This window comes from Esox lucius, chromosome 19 (genome assembly GCF_011004845.1).
Source record: "Esox lucius isolate fEsoLuc1 chromosome 19, fEsoLuc1.pri, whole genome shotgun sequence".
In the NCBI taxonomy this organism is placed as follows: Eukaryota; Metazoa; Chordata; class Actinopteri; order Esociformes; family Esocidae; genus Esox; species Esox lucius.
The window spans coordinates 3,893,962-3,910,783 of record NC_047587.1 but is presented as its reverse complement, the minus strand read 5'-3'; the positions used below and the strand labels follow the sequence as shown (position 1 = coordinate 3,910,783).

Genomic DNA, 16,822 nt, shown 5'->3' with positions numbered 1-16,822 from the left:
AACTGGAAAACCAACAACTGTACAACCCTCAACCATTAAGACAACAGAAAAAAACGTCAACCACCAAGACAACTGGAAAACCAACATCTGCAAAACCCACAACTGTACAGCCCACAACCTTGAAGACAACTGAAAAACCAACAACTGTAAAACCCTCAACCATTAAGACAACAGAAAAAACGTCAACCACCAAGACAACTGGAAAACCAACATCTGCAAAACCCACAACTGTACAGCCCACAACCTTGAAGACAACTGAAAAACCAGCAACTGTACTACCCTCAACCACTAAGACAACAAAAAAAATGTCAACCACCAAGACAACTGAAAAACCAACAACAAAATCCACTACTATATGTTCTTGCAAATATCAAAACAAATCTTTCCTCCCTGGTAAGTCATACCCTCATTTACTTGTCTGATTGTATAATACATTACTTAATGTATCACATTTTAACATTTTATTTAACTACTTTTTTAGGTTCCTTAGTATATAATGAGACTGATTATGAAGGCTGGTGTTTTACTGCTTACTGTACCTCAACATGTATCCTTAATAAGATACTTAGTCCATGCCCTTCAACCCAACCACCTCCAAGGCACAATGACTGCAACAATGTTGAACCACCAAGAAAGGTAATTCAATAAATATGTCAACATAAATAACATATTTCTGTTATAGAGCAGCATACACTCACCTAAAGGATTATTAGGAACACCTGTTCAATTTCTCATTAATGCAATTTTCTAATCAACCAATCACATGGCAGTTGCTTCAATACATTTATGGGTGTGGTCCTGGTCAAGAAAATATCCTGAACTAAGCAATTTAAGCAATTTTGAGCGTGCCATGGTTCAAATTGGTTTCTTGAACATGACAATGAGTTTACTGTACTGAAATGGGCCCCACAGTCACCAGATCTCAACCCAATAAAGCATCTTTGGGATGTGGTGGAACGGGAGCTTCGTGCCCTGGATGTGCATCCCACAAATTTTCAACTGCAAGATGCTATCCTATCAATATGGGCCAACATTTCTAAAGAATGCTTTCAGCACCTTGTTGAATCAATGCCTCGTAGAATTAAGGCAGTTCTGAAGGCGAAAGGAACACCATACATTATTAGTATGGTGTTCCTAATAATCCTTTAGGTGAGTGTATACAGTGGATATAAAGTCTACATACCCCTGTTAAAATGCCAGGTTTTTGAGATGTAAAAGAATGAGAAAAAGAAATTATGTCCGAACTTTTTCTACTCTTAATGTGACCTATAATGTGAACAATTCAATTGAAAAACGGAACGTAAATCTTCAAGGGGGAAAAATGAAAAATAAAAACCTTACAATAACTGGGTTGCATATGTGTGCACACCCTCTTATAACTGGGGATGTGGCTGTATTCAGAATTATCCAATCACATTCAAACTCATGATAAATAGAAGTCAGAGAGTCCGCAGAGCGCTCTCAAAGTATCCGAGGGACCTCATTGTTGAAATATATCAGTCAGGAGAATGGTACAAAATAATTTCCAAAGCATTAGATATATCATGGAACACAGTGAAGACAGTCATCATCAAATGGAGAAAATATGGCACAACAGAGACATTACCAAGAACAGGACGTCCCTCCAAAATTGATGAAAAGACTAGAAGAAAACTGGTCAGGGAGGCTTCCAAGAGGCCTACAGCAACATTAAAGGAACTGCAGGAATTTCTGGCAAGTACTGGCTGTGTGCTACGTGACAAGAATCTCCCGTATTCTTCATATGAATGGGCTAAGGGGTAGGGTGGCAAGACAGAAGCCTTTTCTTACACAGAAAAACATCCAAGCCCGGCAGATGTTTGCAAAAATAAACATCACGTCCCCCAAAACCACATGGGAAAATGTGTTCTAGTCTGATGAAACCAAGGTTGAACCTTTTGGCCATATTTCCAAAAGGTATGTTTGGGGCCAAAACAACACTGCACATCAAACAAAGAACACCATACCCACAGTGAAGCATGGTGGTGGCAGCATAATGCTTTGGGGCTGTTTTTCTTCAGCTGGAACCGGGGCCTTTGTCACAGAGGAGGGAATAATGAACAGTTCCAAATACCAGGCAATTTTGGCAATTTTGGCACAAAACCTTCAGGTGTCCATTAGAAAGCTGAAGATAAATTCCACCTTTCAGCATGACACGACCCAAAGCACACATCCAAATCCAACAAGGCATGACTTCACCAGAAGAAGATTAATGTTTTGGAATGGCCCAGCCAGAGCCCAGACCTGAATCCAATTGAACATCTGTGGGGTGATCTGAAGAGAGCTGTGCACAGGAGATATCCTCACAATCGGACAGATTTGGAGCAGTTTTGCAAAGAAGAGTGGGCAGATATTGCCACATCAAGATGTGCCATGCTAATAGACTCCTACCCAAAGGTGGACTAAGTTCTGAAATGATTTATCTTTGTCTCGTTCTTTCACATCCCAAGAACATTTAACAGGGGTGTGTTGACTTATGTCCACTGTACATACAGGTCATAAAATAAAGGAGAAACCAGCAAAGTGTCCCAGTAAAGTTTTGGGCCACCATTAGCATACAGAACATCATCAGTGCCCTTTGGCTTGGATTCCATGTGTCTCTGGAACTCTGCTGGAGGGACGGAACACCATTCTTCCAAAAGATGTTCCCTCATTTGGTGTTCTGATGACGGTGTTAGAGAGTGCAGTCCAACTCATCAGTCCAGAATCTCCCATTGGTATTCAAGTGGGTGAAGATGTGCTGATAGTATATGATGGATGGGGGCATTTTCATCCTGGAAGAGACTCCAAAAAAAAGCAAGGTCAACTGGGGCTCCTCAGCATTTCTAAACATGCCGAAGAGAAAAATGGGATGTTATTTGTTTTATTGCGTCATGCAGTACACCGGAAGCATCTGCATTTATGTTCCTCCTCTCATTTATACAGAGTTTTCCTTAAGTTTATCACCAAACTGTATTTTGTAAATTTGTTCATGTACAGTACATGTGTGTATGTTGACCTTCAAGGACTAAAACTTATTTTACACTTTAGGATGGTGAGTCTTGGAAGTCATGCAACTGTACAACTAATTTGTGCCTCAATGGTACAGTTAGAACAACATTTGTAACCTGTAAGCATGTGAAAATGCCTGTGTGTGAAAATGGATACAAACCAGCGAAGGTTTACGACCAAAATGGCTGCTGCTATCACTATGAATGTGAATGTAAGTTAAAAACATTACAGTTTTAATTCTGTTGACTGTCCTATAAATACCTCACACTTCAAGTTTAAGATTTCTTAAATCTTTTTATTCGGTTTTATCTTTCAGGTATTTGCTCTGGATGGGGACATCCTCATTTTGTCACATTTGATGGGGAATATTACAGTTTCCAAAGAAATTGCACCTATGTTTTGGTTAAAGAAGTAGTTCCTCGATATAACTTCAGGGTTGTAATTGACAACTACAACTGCGACCCATCTAGACATGTGACCTGCCGTCGGTCTCTGTTTGTCTACTATAAATCCTATAAAATCATTCTTACGCCTATCAATGCAGAAACAAAACATTTGGTAATTTTAATTGTGCTCTTTTACTACCTACCCAGACTTATACAACTTAATAGATATGTTTTATTCAGGCATGTTATGCTTCAATGGACTGGAAAGTGGTAAAAGAAAAATATATATGTTTGGTATACTCATTTATTGATCCCCCCAACACACCTACACTAAATATCTTATTTCCCTTTGATTTTGCTGTCATCATAACTAAAACACTTGCATCACGGTAAAAGGAGTGTTCAAATTCACAATATTTTAAAGAATTTCACATTGAGGTAACTTGACAACTCTGATGAGGTCATTTGTTGTGTTGGATACCACTAAATTGTTTTATTGTAATTCTGTTCTCTAATCCCATCCGTAATGTCACATTATATTTCTTTATTATTCACCAGGTCACCATCAATGGTAAGCAGATCTTCCCCACTTATTCTAATGAAGACCTCATGATCACCAGCACTGGTGTCCAGTTACTGTTGAAGATCCCAGCCATTCAAGCAAAAGTGATGTTCAGGAGTATTCAGTTCAGCGTTTCCCTGCCTTACTCCCTTTTCCAAAACAACACAGAGGGACAGTGTGGTAAGTATGCTGGATTTGATTGGATACAAAATGATGTCCTATTCTCTGTATAGTATTTCCTTTTGATCACGGCTACAAGGGAATGTGTCAAAAGTTGTTTATTATGTTCAGAATGGGGTTCAATTTAGGATGCATACATTAGACCAAATAGAATAAATAAATAATGTCAAATTATTTGGTATAGTATTTTAGTACGGTAGATCGTATTTTATATTCTTGGAATACAAAGTGTATTGTATCAAAGCCATACAAACATACCTTGGTGTACATTTTGAACTGCAGTTGTCAAATAACCTTAGCGTTTACCGTATTGCTATCTTTATTTTACTTTTTTAAAGGTACCTGTGACAGTAATAGGAAAAATGATTGCAGATCACCGAATGGTCAGATCAAGCCATGTCCGGAAATGGCTCATGAGTGGCAAATCACTGATGAGAAAAAACCTTATTGTAAAGCTCTTCCCCCCAAACCCACACCTCAACCTACACCACAGTCTACACCTCAACCTACACCAGTCTGCCTGCCTGGAAAAAAAGCACTGTGTCACATCATACTTAGCTCGTAAGACATTATCAATACTAGGTTATACTGTTTTTAAATAAACCTAAAGACAAAACGAATGACTTAATATACACTACCGTTCAAAAGTTTGGAGTCACTTAGAAATCATATATTTCTAACCTTGTCCTATTCATTTTGTTATATTTCTTATACAAACTTTTTTCGTGTTTGTTTTCTTGGAAAACAAGGACATTTCTAAGTGACCTGAAACTTTTGAATGGTAGTGTATCTTTCAAGCTACATAGCTTTACGAATGAGTCATCAACGTCAGCCTGTAAGTCACAATCAGTATTTAAATATTACAGTGGATATAAAAGGTCTTCACACCCCTGTTAAAATGCCAGGTTTTTGAGATGTAAAAGAATGAGACAAAGAAATTATGTCTGAACATTTTCTACTCTTAATGTGACCTATAATGTGAACAATTCAATTGCAAAACAGAACGTAAATCTTCAAGGGGGAAAAATGAAAAATAAAAACCTTACAATAACTGGGTTGCATAAGTGTGCACACCCTCTTATAACTGGGGATGTGGCTGTGTTCAGAATTATCCAATCACATTCAAACTCATGATAAATAGAAGTCAGAGAGTCCGCAGAGAGCTGTCAAAGAATCAGAGGGACCTCATTGTTGAAATATATCCGTCAGGAGAATGGTACAAAATAATTTCCAAAGCATTAGATATACCATGGAACACAGTGAAGACAGTCTTCTTCAAGTGGAGAAAATATGGCACAACAGAGACATTACCAAGAACAGGACGTCCCTCCAAAATTGATGAAAAGACTAGAAGAAAACTGGTCAGGGAGGCTTCCAAGAGGCCTACAGCAACATTAAAGGAACTGCAGGAATTTCTGGCAAGTACTGGCTGTGTGCTACGTGACAAGAATCTCCCGTATTCTTCATATGAATGGGCTAAGGGGTAGGGTGGCAAGACAGAAGCCTTTTCTTACACAGAAAAACATCCAAGCCCGGCAGATGTTTGCAAAAATAAACATCACGTCCCCCAAAACCACATGGGAAAATGTGTTCTAGTCTGATGAAACCAAGGTTGAACCTTTTGGCCATATTTCCAAAAGGTATGTTTGGGGCCAAAACAACACTGCACATCAAACAAAGAACACCATACCCACAGTGAAGCATGGTGGTGGCAGCATAATGCTTTGGGGCTGTTTTTCTTCAGCTGGAACCGGGGCCTTATTTACAGAGGATGGAATAATGAACAGTTCCAAATACCAGGCAATTCTGGCACAAAACCTTCAGGCGTCTGTTAGAAAGCTGAAGATGAAGCCTTTCAGCATGACAACAACCCAAAGCACACATCCAAATCCACAAAAGCATTGCTTCACCAGAAGAAGATTAATGTTTTGGAATGGCCCAGCCAGAGCCCAGACCTGAATCGAATTGAACATCTGTGGGGTGATCTGAAGAGGGCTGTGCACAGGAGATGTCCTCGCAATCTGACAGATTTGGATCGCTTTTTCAAAGAAGAGTGGGCAAATATTGCCACATCAAGTGCTGTAATAAAATCAAAAGGTGCTTCAACAAAATATTAGTTTAAGGGTGTGCACACTTATGCAACCAGTTTAGTTTTTTATTTTCCCCCCTCAAAGATTTCCGTTTGTTTTTCAATTGAATTGTTCACGTTATAGGTCACATTAAAGGTGGAAAAGGTTCTGACATGATTTATCTTTTTCTCATTCTTTTACATCACTAGAACCTGGCATTTTAACATGGGTGTGTAGACTTTTTATATCCACTGTATCGGTATTGTATATTAATTGAATGTGTTTCATATTTCAAAGGGTCTTCAAAAAATGCCATAAAGTGATCCCACCAGAACCTTTCTTCAAGGCCTGTGCATACGATTCCTGCCACATGACAAATAAGTTGATTGGCTGCTCCAGCCTGGAGGCCTACGCCCAGAAATGTGCAACTCATCAAATCTGTATCGACTGGAGGGACTCAACCAAAGGAAAATGTGGTAGGAGAGAGATTTTTTATAATAAGGTTTGTGTCCCAATTGGCATCCCCCTGCCTGAGCGGTACTTTTCACCTGGCTGTTACCACAAGTAGTGCTCTGTGTAGAGAGAAGGGTTCCATTTGGGACACATACAAGAGGTGTGGCCTTGGGTGGTCCAGAGGTCTAAATCAGCCTCCGATGCACTGGTGCTGCTGCAGTGTGGGTTCGAATACGACCTGCTGCCCTTTCAGCAAAAACGTGATCTTAACTCTACCACCTTATATAATTAAGGATAAAAATATATACAGGGGATGGACAAAATAACAGAAACACCACATGGAGAATGGTTGTAAAACCGAGGAATATGAGGCCATTTTAAAGGACCTTGTGGACCCTATGGTGCAAACAGTTTCCTTATGACGTTCCAATATTCTTGGATGACTATGCCCCATATAAAGGGAAAATCAAACAGGCCAAAGTTTAATTTAAAGTTAAGCCCTGATAAAGAAATTAATAGGTGGTTTTATGAACACAAATGACAAAATGACATAAAATGCCTTCCATGGCCACTGTAATCACTAGATCTGAATTTAATTCAACCTTTATGTGAGGTTCTGGAGCACAGAGTGCAAAGCAGATTTGCACCATCTTCATCACTCAAAGAACTGGAGGCTTTTCTTCTTGAAGAACTGTGCAGTATCCAACTACACACAGTTCTGGCCTTGTATGACAGCATTCCAAGAAGGATTAGAGTTGTTCTGATTGCAAAGCATGGCCCTAACCCTGATTTGGTCCTAATTCGACCTAGATTAATATTTTATTTATTATTATTATTATTATTATTATTATTACATTAAACCTTTGTTTTACAGGAAAGGCTCATTGAGATTAAAAATCTATTTTCCACGAGCGTCCTGGCCAGGCTTGGAATTTCGTCCTTTTAGGGGCAAGGCAAAATGATTAGGGCACAAAGGCCATTCAGTGAAATAAGAGGATTTGGAGCTTGACTAGTTGATAAGAAAATACATGCATGGCATAAAAAGTACGACCTACTGCACGGAGCAAGTATTTGTTGTTTTCTAATCTTTCACAAAATAAAACGCTCTCATGTCGAGTGATGTCAAAACTGAAGTTACTTCTTGTAGTTTTCAAAAAGCATTCAGGTGTATCCTCCCACGCGGAGGTCAGATCTTTCCCACCTCCCAATTGCTCATGAACGTATTTAGTGATTCGGGTAATCACTAAATAAGTGCACTATCCATCGATAACTAGCTAGCTTGCTTACCTGCATGTAGTCCGTTCCTGTGGTTGTTCTCAATGGCAAACTACAAACAAACTTTGGAACAAACTGTTGACCCCGAGTTTTTCACAGTGGTAGGGGACACAAAGGCCATAGTGGCCGTAGGGCGTACAATGATTTTCGGGGCATCAGGGCCAAAGCGAAAGGTAAAGACGGTCATGGCTGTTGTGGCCGTAGTAAAATTACTACGATGGTCCTGGCCAAGATAGGAAGTTGGGCATTTTGCACATTTTTGTCTAGATTATTTATATAAATAGTAAATAAGTAAATAATAATAAAAATATTATTTGTCAATAATATTTTTCATTATATATTATGAAAAATATAGTTATTCTATTTAATGTACATTCTGTTTACTTTAGAAAATATCATTGTACCATTCATAGGCATATTACACATTATATTTATAATATTCAATCTTCACATATTGTTCATATTCCCCATTCTACACTAGCAGGAATTTAGAATTCCTGCTAGTTTAGTGTTATGTAAATGTTCGCTATATATTTGCTTTAAATATTTATTAATTCTTTCTGCACAGATGCCATGTGCCATTTCATAAGAATTTAATTGTTCAGAATGACGCTGTGTTATTCGGTGCATTTAATAAATAACTTTGAATTTTCTCTTGACAAACGATATTTACATATCGAGTACCTAACTTTTGTCTTTCATTCCACATTCATAATATCACAGAAATTAAATGTCCTGCGACAAAAGTGTATAAGGCATGTGGCCCGACTATCCAGAAAACATGCAATTCGAGGTAAGCATCCTTTCTTTTTCAACACTGTTGCACAATGTGCAAAGGTCACATTCACATATGTCACATTCACATATGTCACATTCACATACGTCACATTCACATATGTCACATTCACATACGTCACATTCATTCTTTGTTAAGGTTCTAGTGCGCTAGATCTCCACTCCATGTTGCATTGTGCCTCACAAAAATGGTTGCTAGTTTGTAATTCCTTTTTTTTGGTCATAGATACAATGAAAAGTACGTACGACCTTGCGAGGAATTGAGAAAAAGCCATAACTTTGTGTGTGATGAAGTCAGGGAGGGCTGTTTCTGCCCTAAGGGAACCATCTTGTTCAACACATACTCTGACACCTGTGTTTCAACCTGTGGTAAGGTTGTGTCATAGACACTTTTTAGTGGTGGTGGTGATTTGTAGTTGTCCACTGAATTGAATGTCCAATGAGATGGACTACAAACACAGCAAATGCAATGTTATGCAGTTATGCAGAATTATCATAAAGACCCATCATGTTTACTTTGTCCGTCTTATTTTTGTCTTCAAGGATGCACAGGCCCTAACGGCAAACCCAAACAGGTACTGTAGAGGTGACTCCCCCTTGGTACTCTAGAGGCGATTCAATATGGTACTGTAGAGTCAATTTCCCCCTGGTTCGGTAGAGGTGATTAATCTGGGACTGTAGAGGCGATTCCCACTAGGACTGTAAAGGTGATTCTCTCTGGCACTGTAGAGGTGATTTCCTGTGGTACTGTAGAGGCGATTGACCATGGAACTGTAGAGGCGATTCCCCCTGGTACTGTAGAGGTGATTCACCATGACACTGTAGAGGCTATTCCTCATGCTCCCTTGAGAGGTGATTCACCATGTTGTATTCTGCTTTTTTTTTTTTATTCTGCAACAAATTGTTAAACTAGCTCTTATAATTGACCCTAAAAAATATTTGTAAAGCACCCGATTCTTTTTTTGAGCAGTTTGCTTGTTTTACTGAGGCTTGTTAGGGGTCCAAGCCCTTATGGTCATGGTGACCTATTGTATATAATAAAGCCTTTTTTACAACAGCATGTTGTCACGAAGTGCCAAGTTTAAAACGCCAAACAGTAAGGAATACAGAAGCACAGTGGTCACCATAGACACGATAGAAGTTATGTTAAAAAAAAAATTGAGTGGAATCTAGTTTTGGGGATGGCCAGTTCTCTTATTAACTTTAAAGTCTGCTTTTTTTTCTCCTTCTTCCCTAACATAGCCTGGCGATTCTTGGTGGAGTGACTGCCAGCACTGTGAATGTAGCGCTGACACAATGAGTGTCCATTGTAGGCCAGTGGTATGTCCAAAACAACAAGTTGTTACTTGTAAGGAGGTCGGTGAGGTGCTGGTCAAGGAAACAGTGGACTGCTGTCAGAAAAACAAATGTGGTGAGTAGAGACAGGATTTGAATGAGTACATTTTCACATCATAAGGTACTATCAGGTAGCCTGGGTACAAAACTGTTTGTGCTTAATGTTTGGTATATAATAGAGGACACAGAGTGGAATGGTTGGAAAAACAGGTTTCAAGCTAGCTACACCTAACTTTCAGTATCTACAATATTTCCACGTTTTCAAGCACCGACTTTGGTAATAGCTACTTAATTGTGTGTAGAAATGTACTTTAATAATTGTGGGTGTCCTACCAAGTACTGTAAAATACATTTATTTGGATAATGTTGTTTTTACACTACAATCATTTTATTTAGATGAAGGACACTTGATGCCAGATTTGAGTCAATTAATAAAATGAATTCACTAACTTTAAACTGCTCTGTATTAGAGCATCTGATAACCACTGGAAGAGATTTTAAAATACCCCGCCCCTTTATCCCACAGTATGTGATGTGAGTCGCTGCCCAGGACCACCCCTCTGCCCACTAGGAACTGAGTTAAAAACTTCAAAGGGAAGGTGCTGCCTGACTTACACATGCGGTAAGACTTTGCAATGTGCTAGTCCATCATAACTATTAGGATTATAATGGACTCCACTTAAAGATATGATTTGTATACTTGTACAAATATGGTGGCTTCCATGCTTTGAAGGTAAAATATGTAATATTAAACATGTCAAATGTCTGTACACTTGTGTCTAAAATTTTGCTAACATTTGTATAAATTCCAAATTGTATGCATATTTCATGCATCAAAAAGCATTCACCAGCTGAAATCCATGTACAGATCCTTTTAAGGTTCGTAAATAAATATGAATTCCTCAAGCAAGAGAGGGGTGGGCCTTCTACTTTTGACCAATCAGTTAGATTGGCATTGCTACAACCAATACCGTTGTTTGGATAAGTCCAAAGATTGATGGACTCTTTCCAAAAGACGATTAGTTCTCCACAGTTGTGGAAGGTTTTTTATACCAATACCATTGGTCGGATGAGTAAATCTAAAATAAATAATCTATATTTTATCGGAAAGTTTAATGATCTACACTGCTCTTCTGTGATCTGTTTAATTTCAAAGCAAAATTCATCTTTATACTAATGTAAATACCCACTTGCTATGATTGATGAGCATCTGCCATGGCGTGTAGCATACAACCACTTCTCTCTCAAAATGAGCTAACTTTCAAAAGCTATACACACCAACTGTGGACCAATGTTGAGATTACTTCCCAAGAGCAAAGTTGGGTTTTGCTACAGTTTATCTACAATAGCTACAGTTTCAATAAAAGAATACTGAAAACCCTACTTTCTCATTAGGCCCTATTTATTGCACATAAGATTTGCTATGTACTTAGGTTATAGATGTTTGCTTTGGCTACAGTTGCTCCTTTGAGAATATTAATTGAGAGTGCATGCAAGAATAGGAATTGTTTTCACCTATATCAAATGTACTTATTTGAGGGCAATATTTTTGCAAAGTACATTACATAAATTTTCAACTATCAATTTATATAGCTCGGTGAGAAATAACAGCTCACAGCAGTCCAATGTAGACCATTAAGCATTCCAATAATTTTCAAAAGTAGAAGGCCCACTCCTCTCTTGCTTGCAGAATGAATTTTCACTTACGAACCTCGAAATACAAAACCTCTCCGCGTCGTAAATTTGTCTTGCTTGCAAAATGTAATTACAGATTTGAACATCAGACCAACCACAAAATTGTTGACACAAGTGCACAGACATTTGAGATAAATTTAATTCATTGCAATACACATGACATACATTGACAATTCAGATTGATTTTAATAATTATATAGGTATAATTTAATTGATTATATTGAATGTTTAGAATAATTGAGCGGCAAAAAAATATACAGTAAAATATAAATTGACAGCAATTTGACTGTGATTTTGTGTTCCCCAGAACAAAGATGTTTGACACCGCAGACCTACTCTGACTACTGTTATTTTTCAGAGATTGTTTGACCCTTTTATTGTTTGTACCTTCAGGTCCCAAAGATGTGTGTGTCTACAATAATACGGAATATAAGGTGAGGAATTGTGGACTTAGTAAATATGTAAATGCACATTTTAAATCAGAGGTGGTAACACTAATATCTTCGCTGAAAGAAACACATTATCACAGTTTTTAGTGAAATTGACAAATTGTTTCGCTCAGATGTGCAAAGACATTTGTGTATAGGACATGATTTTTTCAAATATGCCCTGAAAGAAGGATTTAATGTAATAAATGTTGGTTAAGGTTTACATGTAGGGTAGGAGTAAGGTATGGATTTAAAAGTAACAACAGGGTCTTTTTACAAAAAGTACAATTATTAAAATCTATAATGAGACCAAAATGTTAATATTCCAATGGTAGATTAGCCTTTCAATCTTCATATCGCTAATACAAAAAAAGTTGGGACACTGCATGAAATGCTAATAAAAACTGAATGCAATATTGTGCAAATCATTCATCCCTATATTTAATTGAAAGTAATATAAAGACGACATATCAAATGTTGAAACAGAGAAATTGTACTGTTTTTGGGAAAAATACATGCCTAATTTGAATTCGATGCCCGCAACTCATTTAAAAAATGTTTGGGACAGGAGCATGTTTATCACTGTGTTGCATTACCTCTTATTTTAAAAATACTCTGTAAGCGTTTGGGGACTGAGGAGACCAACTGTAGTTTTGAAAGTGAAATGTATTACCATTCTTGCTTGATATAGGATTCAGCTGCTCAACATTTCAGGGTTTTTTCGTTTTATAATGTGCCAAATGTTTTCACTGGGTGACAGGTCTGGACTGCAGGCAGGCCAGTTTAGTACCCAGACTCTTTTAATATGGAGCCATGCTGTTGTAATACATGCAGAATGTGGTTTGGCATTGTCTTGCTGAAATAAGCAAGGCCTTCCCTGAAAAAGATGTTGTCTGGATGGCAACAATAGGCCTTGTCCCTTGCATACAGAGATTCTTGCAGATTCAGAATCTTATGATATTATGTACTGTAGATTGAGATCACCAAACTCGTAGCAATTTTACGTTGTGATACGTTATTCTTGAATTGTGGCACTATTTGCCCGGGCATTTTTTCACAGGCTGGTGAAAGCCTCCTAATCCTCACTTTTGACAGAACCTTCCTCTCTAGAATGAACTTTTTTGAAATGTGTTGTTGGCATCAAATGTAAAAAAAAAACATCCTCAGTTTACACACTTAATATGTTGTCTGTGTACTATTTTCTATTGAATATTGGGTTTAAATGATTTGCACATCATTGCATTCTGTTTTTATTTACATTTTATGCAGCGTCCCACCTTTTTAGAAAACGGGGTTGTATTTGGGTGATTTTGAATAAAAAAAAATTTAAATCAGTAAATATACCAAAACATGAAAGGAATTCTCATTAAAACATCAGTAGACATTTTAATGTTTTCTGAAACAAAAACAAAAAAGCAGCAGTAGCTAAATTACATTTAATTGAACTGTCATCATCATTTTATTATTTTTAGTGTTCAAACAATTCAAAGGCACATGAAAACTGACAAATACTTTCTCAGAGAAAATAATCTTCTAACCTGAGAAGCAAGCAAACGCACAGGGAACACATGCAAGCAAAGACTGGGGAAAACAGGGCATGGGCTGGGAAAAGGGTGTTTGGTCAGTGGCAGCTTGTCACATCGAATGATAGCGCAGGAGGGCTAACAGGGCAGGCATGACACCCAGTTAGTTAGAGGGTTGGAGCTACTGTGGCCCGAGGCTTTTCTATTCACTGTGATATAAAATGTCTTAAAATCGTAAACTTTTTTTGGAAAGTACTTATTTATTGATCGTTTATAAGTTGTGTGTTAATTGTATTTTATTCAATATATTGTGCCTATATTCAATACAACTAACCCTGAGAAAATTATTTCTACTTGACAGCCTGGGCAAGTTTGGTCACACCCTGTTGATCATTGTGTGAAGTATCAATGTACAAATAAAAACAATCGGTTCATCCCGGTGGATTACAAAATACGATGCCCAGATTTCCGACCCGAGGACTGCATCCCTGTAAGTAAATACTGGGACGTTTTGGTACTTCTCTGGCTGAGTGGACCTGCTGATTCACTGTGAAATCAACATGTGAAATGCTTTGTCAATGTAACTTTATTATCACAGCAAACAGGAAATTGATAGTAATAATATGGTACGTCTTTACATATTAAGTCGTTTATATAGTTCATACATTTTCATGCAGGCCGCCAGTGAGATGGAAATGCACAACCCTGGTGTTGCAGGCACCATGCTCTTATCAAGTGATTTGCTAATGCCGTACTTGACTAGTCACTTAGATTAAAATGTTAATACTTGGTAATCCTTTTACAGCACAACATCAATACTTATTGGGTTTTATAGCTTTTAACTGGCTGCATGCAGTGAAATCCCATCTTGAAATCTTTTCACAGGGAACTCAGATGACTAGCGCAAATGGCTGTTGCATAACCTGTAAGTGTTTTTAGATTTTTTTATTTTTATAAATAGTCAAGACATTTGTTTAAATTGTCTATAGCTGGGTTCATGAACAGGTTAATAAGTCTAATTAACTAAGCCACTTCTTGTAAAGTGTTTTTGGAAATATTGCCTATTAATTATAATTACTGTTTAATTATTAACTCGTAATTAATGAATTAATTACAGCATTGTCAATGCCAGGAAGTGGAATGATGCTAAAAAGTCTGGTGAAAAGGCTGCTCTGTTGACCACAGCCACCAATTATTTTCAAACTATATGTTTTTCGGATGTTATGTGATTAATTAATGAGATTTATTTTTTATTATGCTGCAAGCCTATTTCCTGTAGGTTAAAGTGCCTTACATAGTAAAAGGGGAAACTCACCTCTTCCTGACAAACTCTGTCTCTCTCTCAGGCATTACAAGCAACTGTGCAGTGAAGAAGAGCACCACCTACCTCCAGGTTCATGACTGCAGGTCTGTTGTACCAGTGGAGCTGGCAGCCTGTGGGGGAGCCTGTGGAACATCTTCTATGTGAGTAGAACATCTCTAAATAATAAGATTGTGTATCACTGCTGACTGGAGGCAGGTCACAGGGAGAACTTTTAATAAAGAACTAAGACATTACATAACAGAAACTAAGACTTGAAAAGAGAAAAGTTACACTGGAACAAAATCCAAATGACTACCCAAGCAAGGAACTTGAAAAGGGACGGTGATCAGGAACACATGTGAGGTAATAATTATGACCAGGTGTAAAAATAAACCTGAAATGATCAAAAGCCAGAATGGCTCATAAGAGAGGAGTTCATCTGTTTTTGTAGCGAGAAAGCAGTTGATAACACAGGTACACCCCCTAGACAGGAACATGTTTCAGATAGGAGCAAGGCAAGTAAATGTTCAACATGTACATGGTACTTTTTAATCCTCCAGAAATTTGAGGAGAACTCAGTGGGAGTTTGTAATTTACCCTGTTGACTCATGGCAGAATCATTGCTGTTTTTCCTAACAGTGCTGTTGGTGTTGTTCCGTTTGCTAGGTACTCTGCAGTGAAAATGGGCTTGATGCACTCCTGCTCCTGCTGTCAGGAGTTGTCGACCAGTGTGAGGCAGGTGGATATGGTCTGCTCTAAGGGAAGAAAGACCACTAAGTCCTATATTTACATTAATAAGTGTGGCTGCAATGTCACCAAGTGTGACGACAAGCACTAATGTATTCTGTTCAATTTACAGTCTTTTAAAATGAATGTAAAAAAAACTTTTTATGTAAAGGGACAGTCTGTGATTCAAACACAACAGGGATATTCAATTTGAATAAATTGTGATACCAGTCACAGATCCTTTTAACTGTTGGACATATTAAACACTTTCATCTAAAGGATTTGTCTAAACATATTAAACTACTTTAACTTCCATCTCTACATTATTATAAAATGAAAAAATCTGTATTTCTATGCAAACTTATTAAACCTATTCAAAGCATGAACTCATGACCTTTCTGTTTTTATCACATGTTGTTTGCTGCATACATGTTTTATGTGGGGAAATTATGGATTAGAGAAAATAGTAATTATTTCATATCCAACATCTGTTATCTAATTTAGCACAAAAGCTACTGTAGGCCACTATCCACTGCAACATAACATTTAATAGAATGTGTCTGATCTCAACTCCGATTCTCTGGCATCCATAGACAATTCTCTGATGTCCAACTTTTCTAATATTTTTCATAATTTTTTTATTTCCTCAATACATTTTTGTTTTGTGTTGTAGTGTTATATAAACACTAGTTGATTAATTGAAAAAAGACTATTGACCATTGAATATGAACTACTGTGACTTAATTCTTAACGAGTATGTTTTTCTTTATATGCGTAGGGATCACATTATCATTCGTTAAGCATTTGTCACAGTGATCCATCGCAAGGCCGTAGCCCTGGAGTCAACATTGGGGGGGGGGGACCAAATCAGCCAGGGGTCTGGGGGTCTCCCCCAGAAAAACATTAAAATATTTATTAGACTCTTAACCATCAATATTTACACAATCTGATATCACCGTGTTGGTGTTCCTAAAACATCAGAATTAATGTTGCTCCAGGAACATCCACTGAACTGTAGTTAGTTGGTTACCCCAGTCCAAAGTCAGAATGTTCCCCTGCCTCCCACCCTTTGACCTAACCCTA

General features: G+C 37.7%; 1 protein-coding gene across 1 annotated transcript; it reads left to right on the top strand.

Annotated features, from left to right (window-relative positions):
- Positions 1-35: 35 nt before the first annotated feature.
- Positions 36-16,117, top strand: LOC117593328 (intestinal mucin-like protein). The gene is made up of 17 exons (XM_034288131.1): positions 36-393; positions 482-636; positions 3,049-3,220; positions 3,326-3,567; positions 3,954-4,137; positions 4,476-4,698; positions 6,504-6,682; positions 8,658-8,727; positions 8,956-9,098; positions 9,273-9,304; positions 9,972-10,140; positions 10,591-10,686; positions 12,153-12,193; positions 14,072-14,200; positions 14,596-14,635; positions 15,057-15,174; positions 15,680-16,117. The coding sequence occupies exons 1-17, from the start codon at positions 306-308 to the stop codon at positions 15,849-15,851; spliced, it is 2,253 nt and encodes a 750-aa protein (XP_034144022.1). The 5' UTR covers positions 36-305; the 3' UTR covers positions 15,852-16,117.
- The last annotated feature ends 705 nt before the right edge of the window (positions 16,118-16,822 follow it).

Coding starts and splice junctions, on each gene's coding strand:
- LOC117593328 (XM_034288131.1), top strand. CDS start 306: ATGTCAACCACCAAGACAACTGAAAAACCAACAACAAAATCCACTACT. Junction 4,138..4,475: donor CAACACAGAGGGACAGTGTG/GTAAGTATGCTG, acceptor ACTTTTTTAAAG/GTACCTGTGACAGTAATAGG. Junction 8,728..8,955: donor CAGAAAACATGCAATTCGAG/GTAAGCATCCTT, acceptor TTTTGGTCATAG/ATACAATGAAAAGTACGTAC.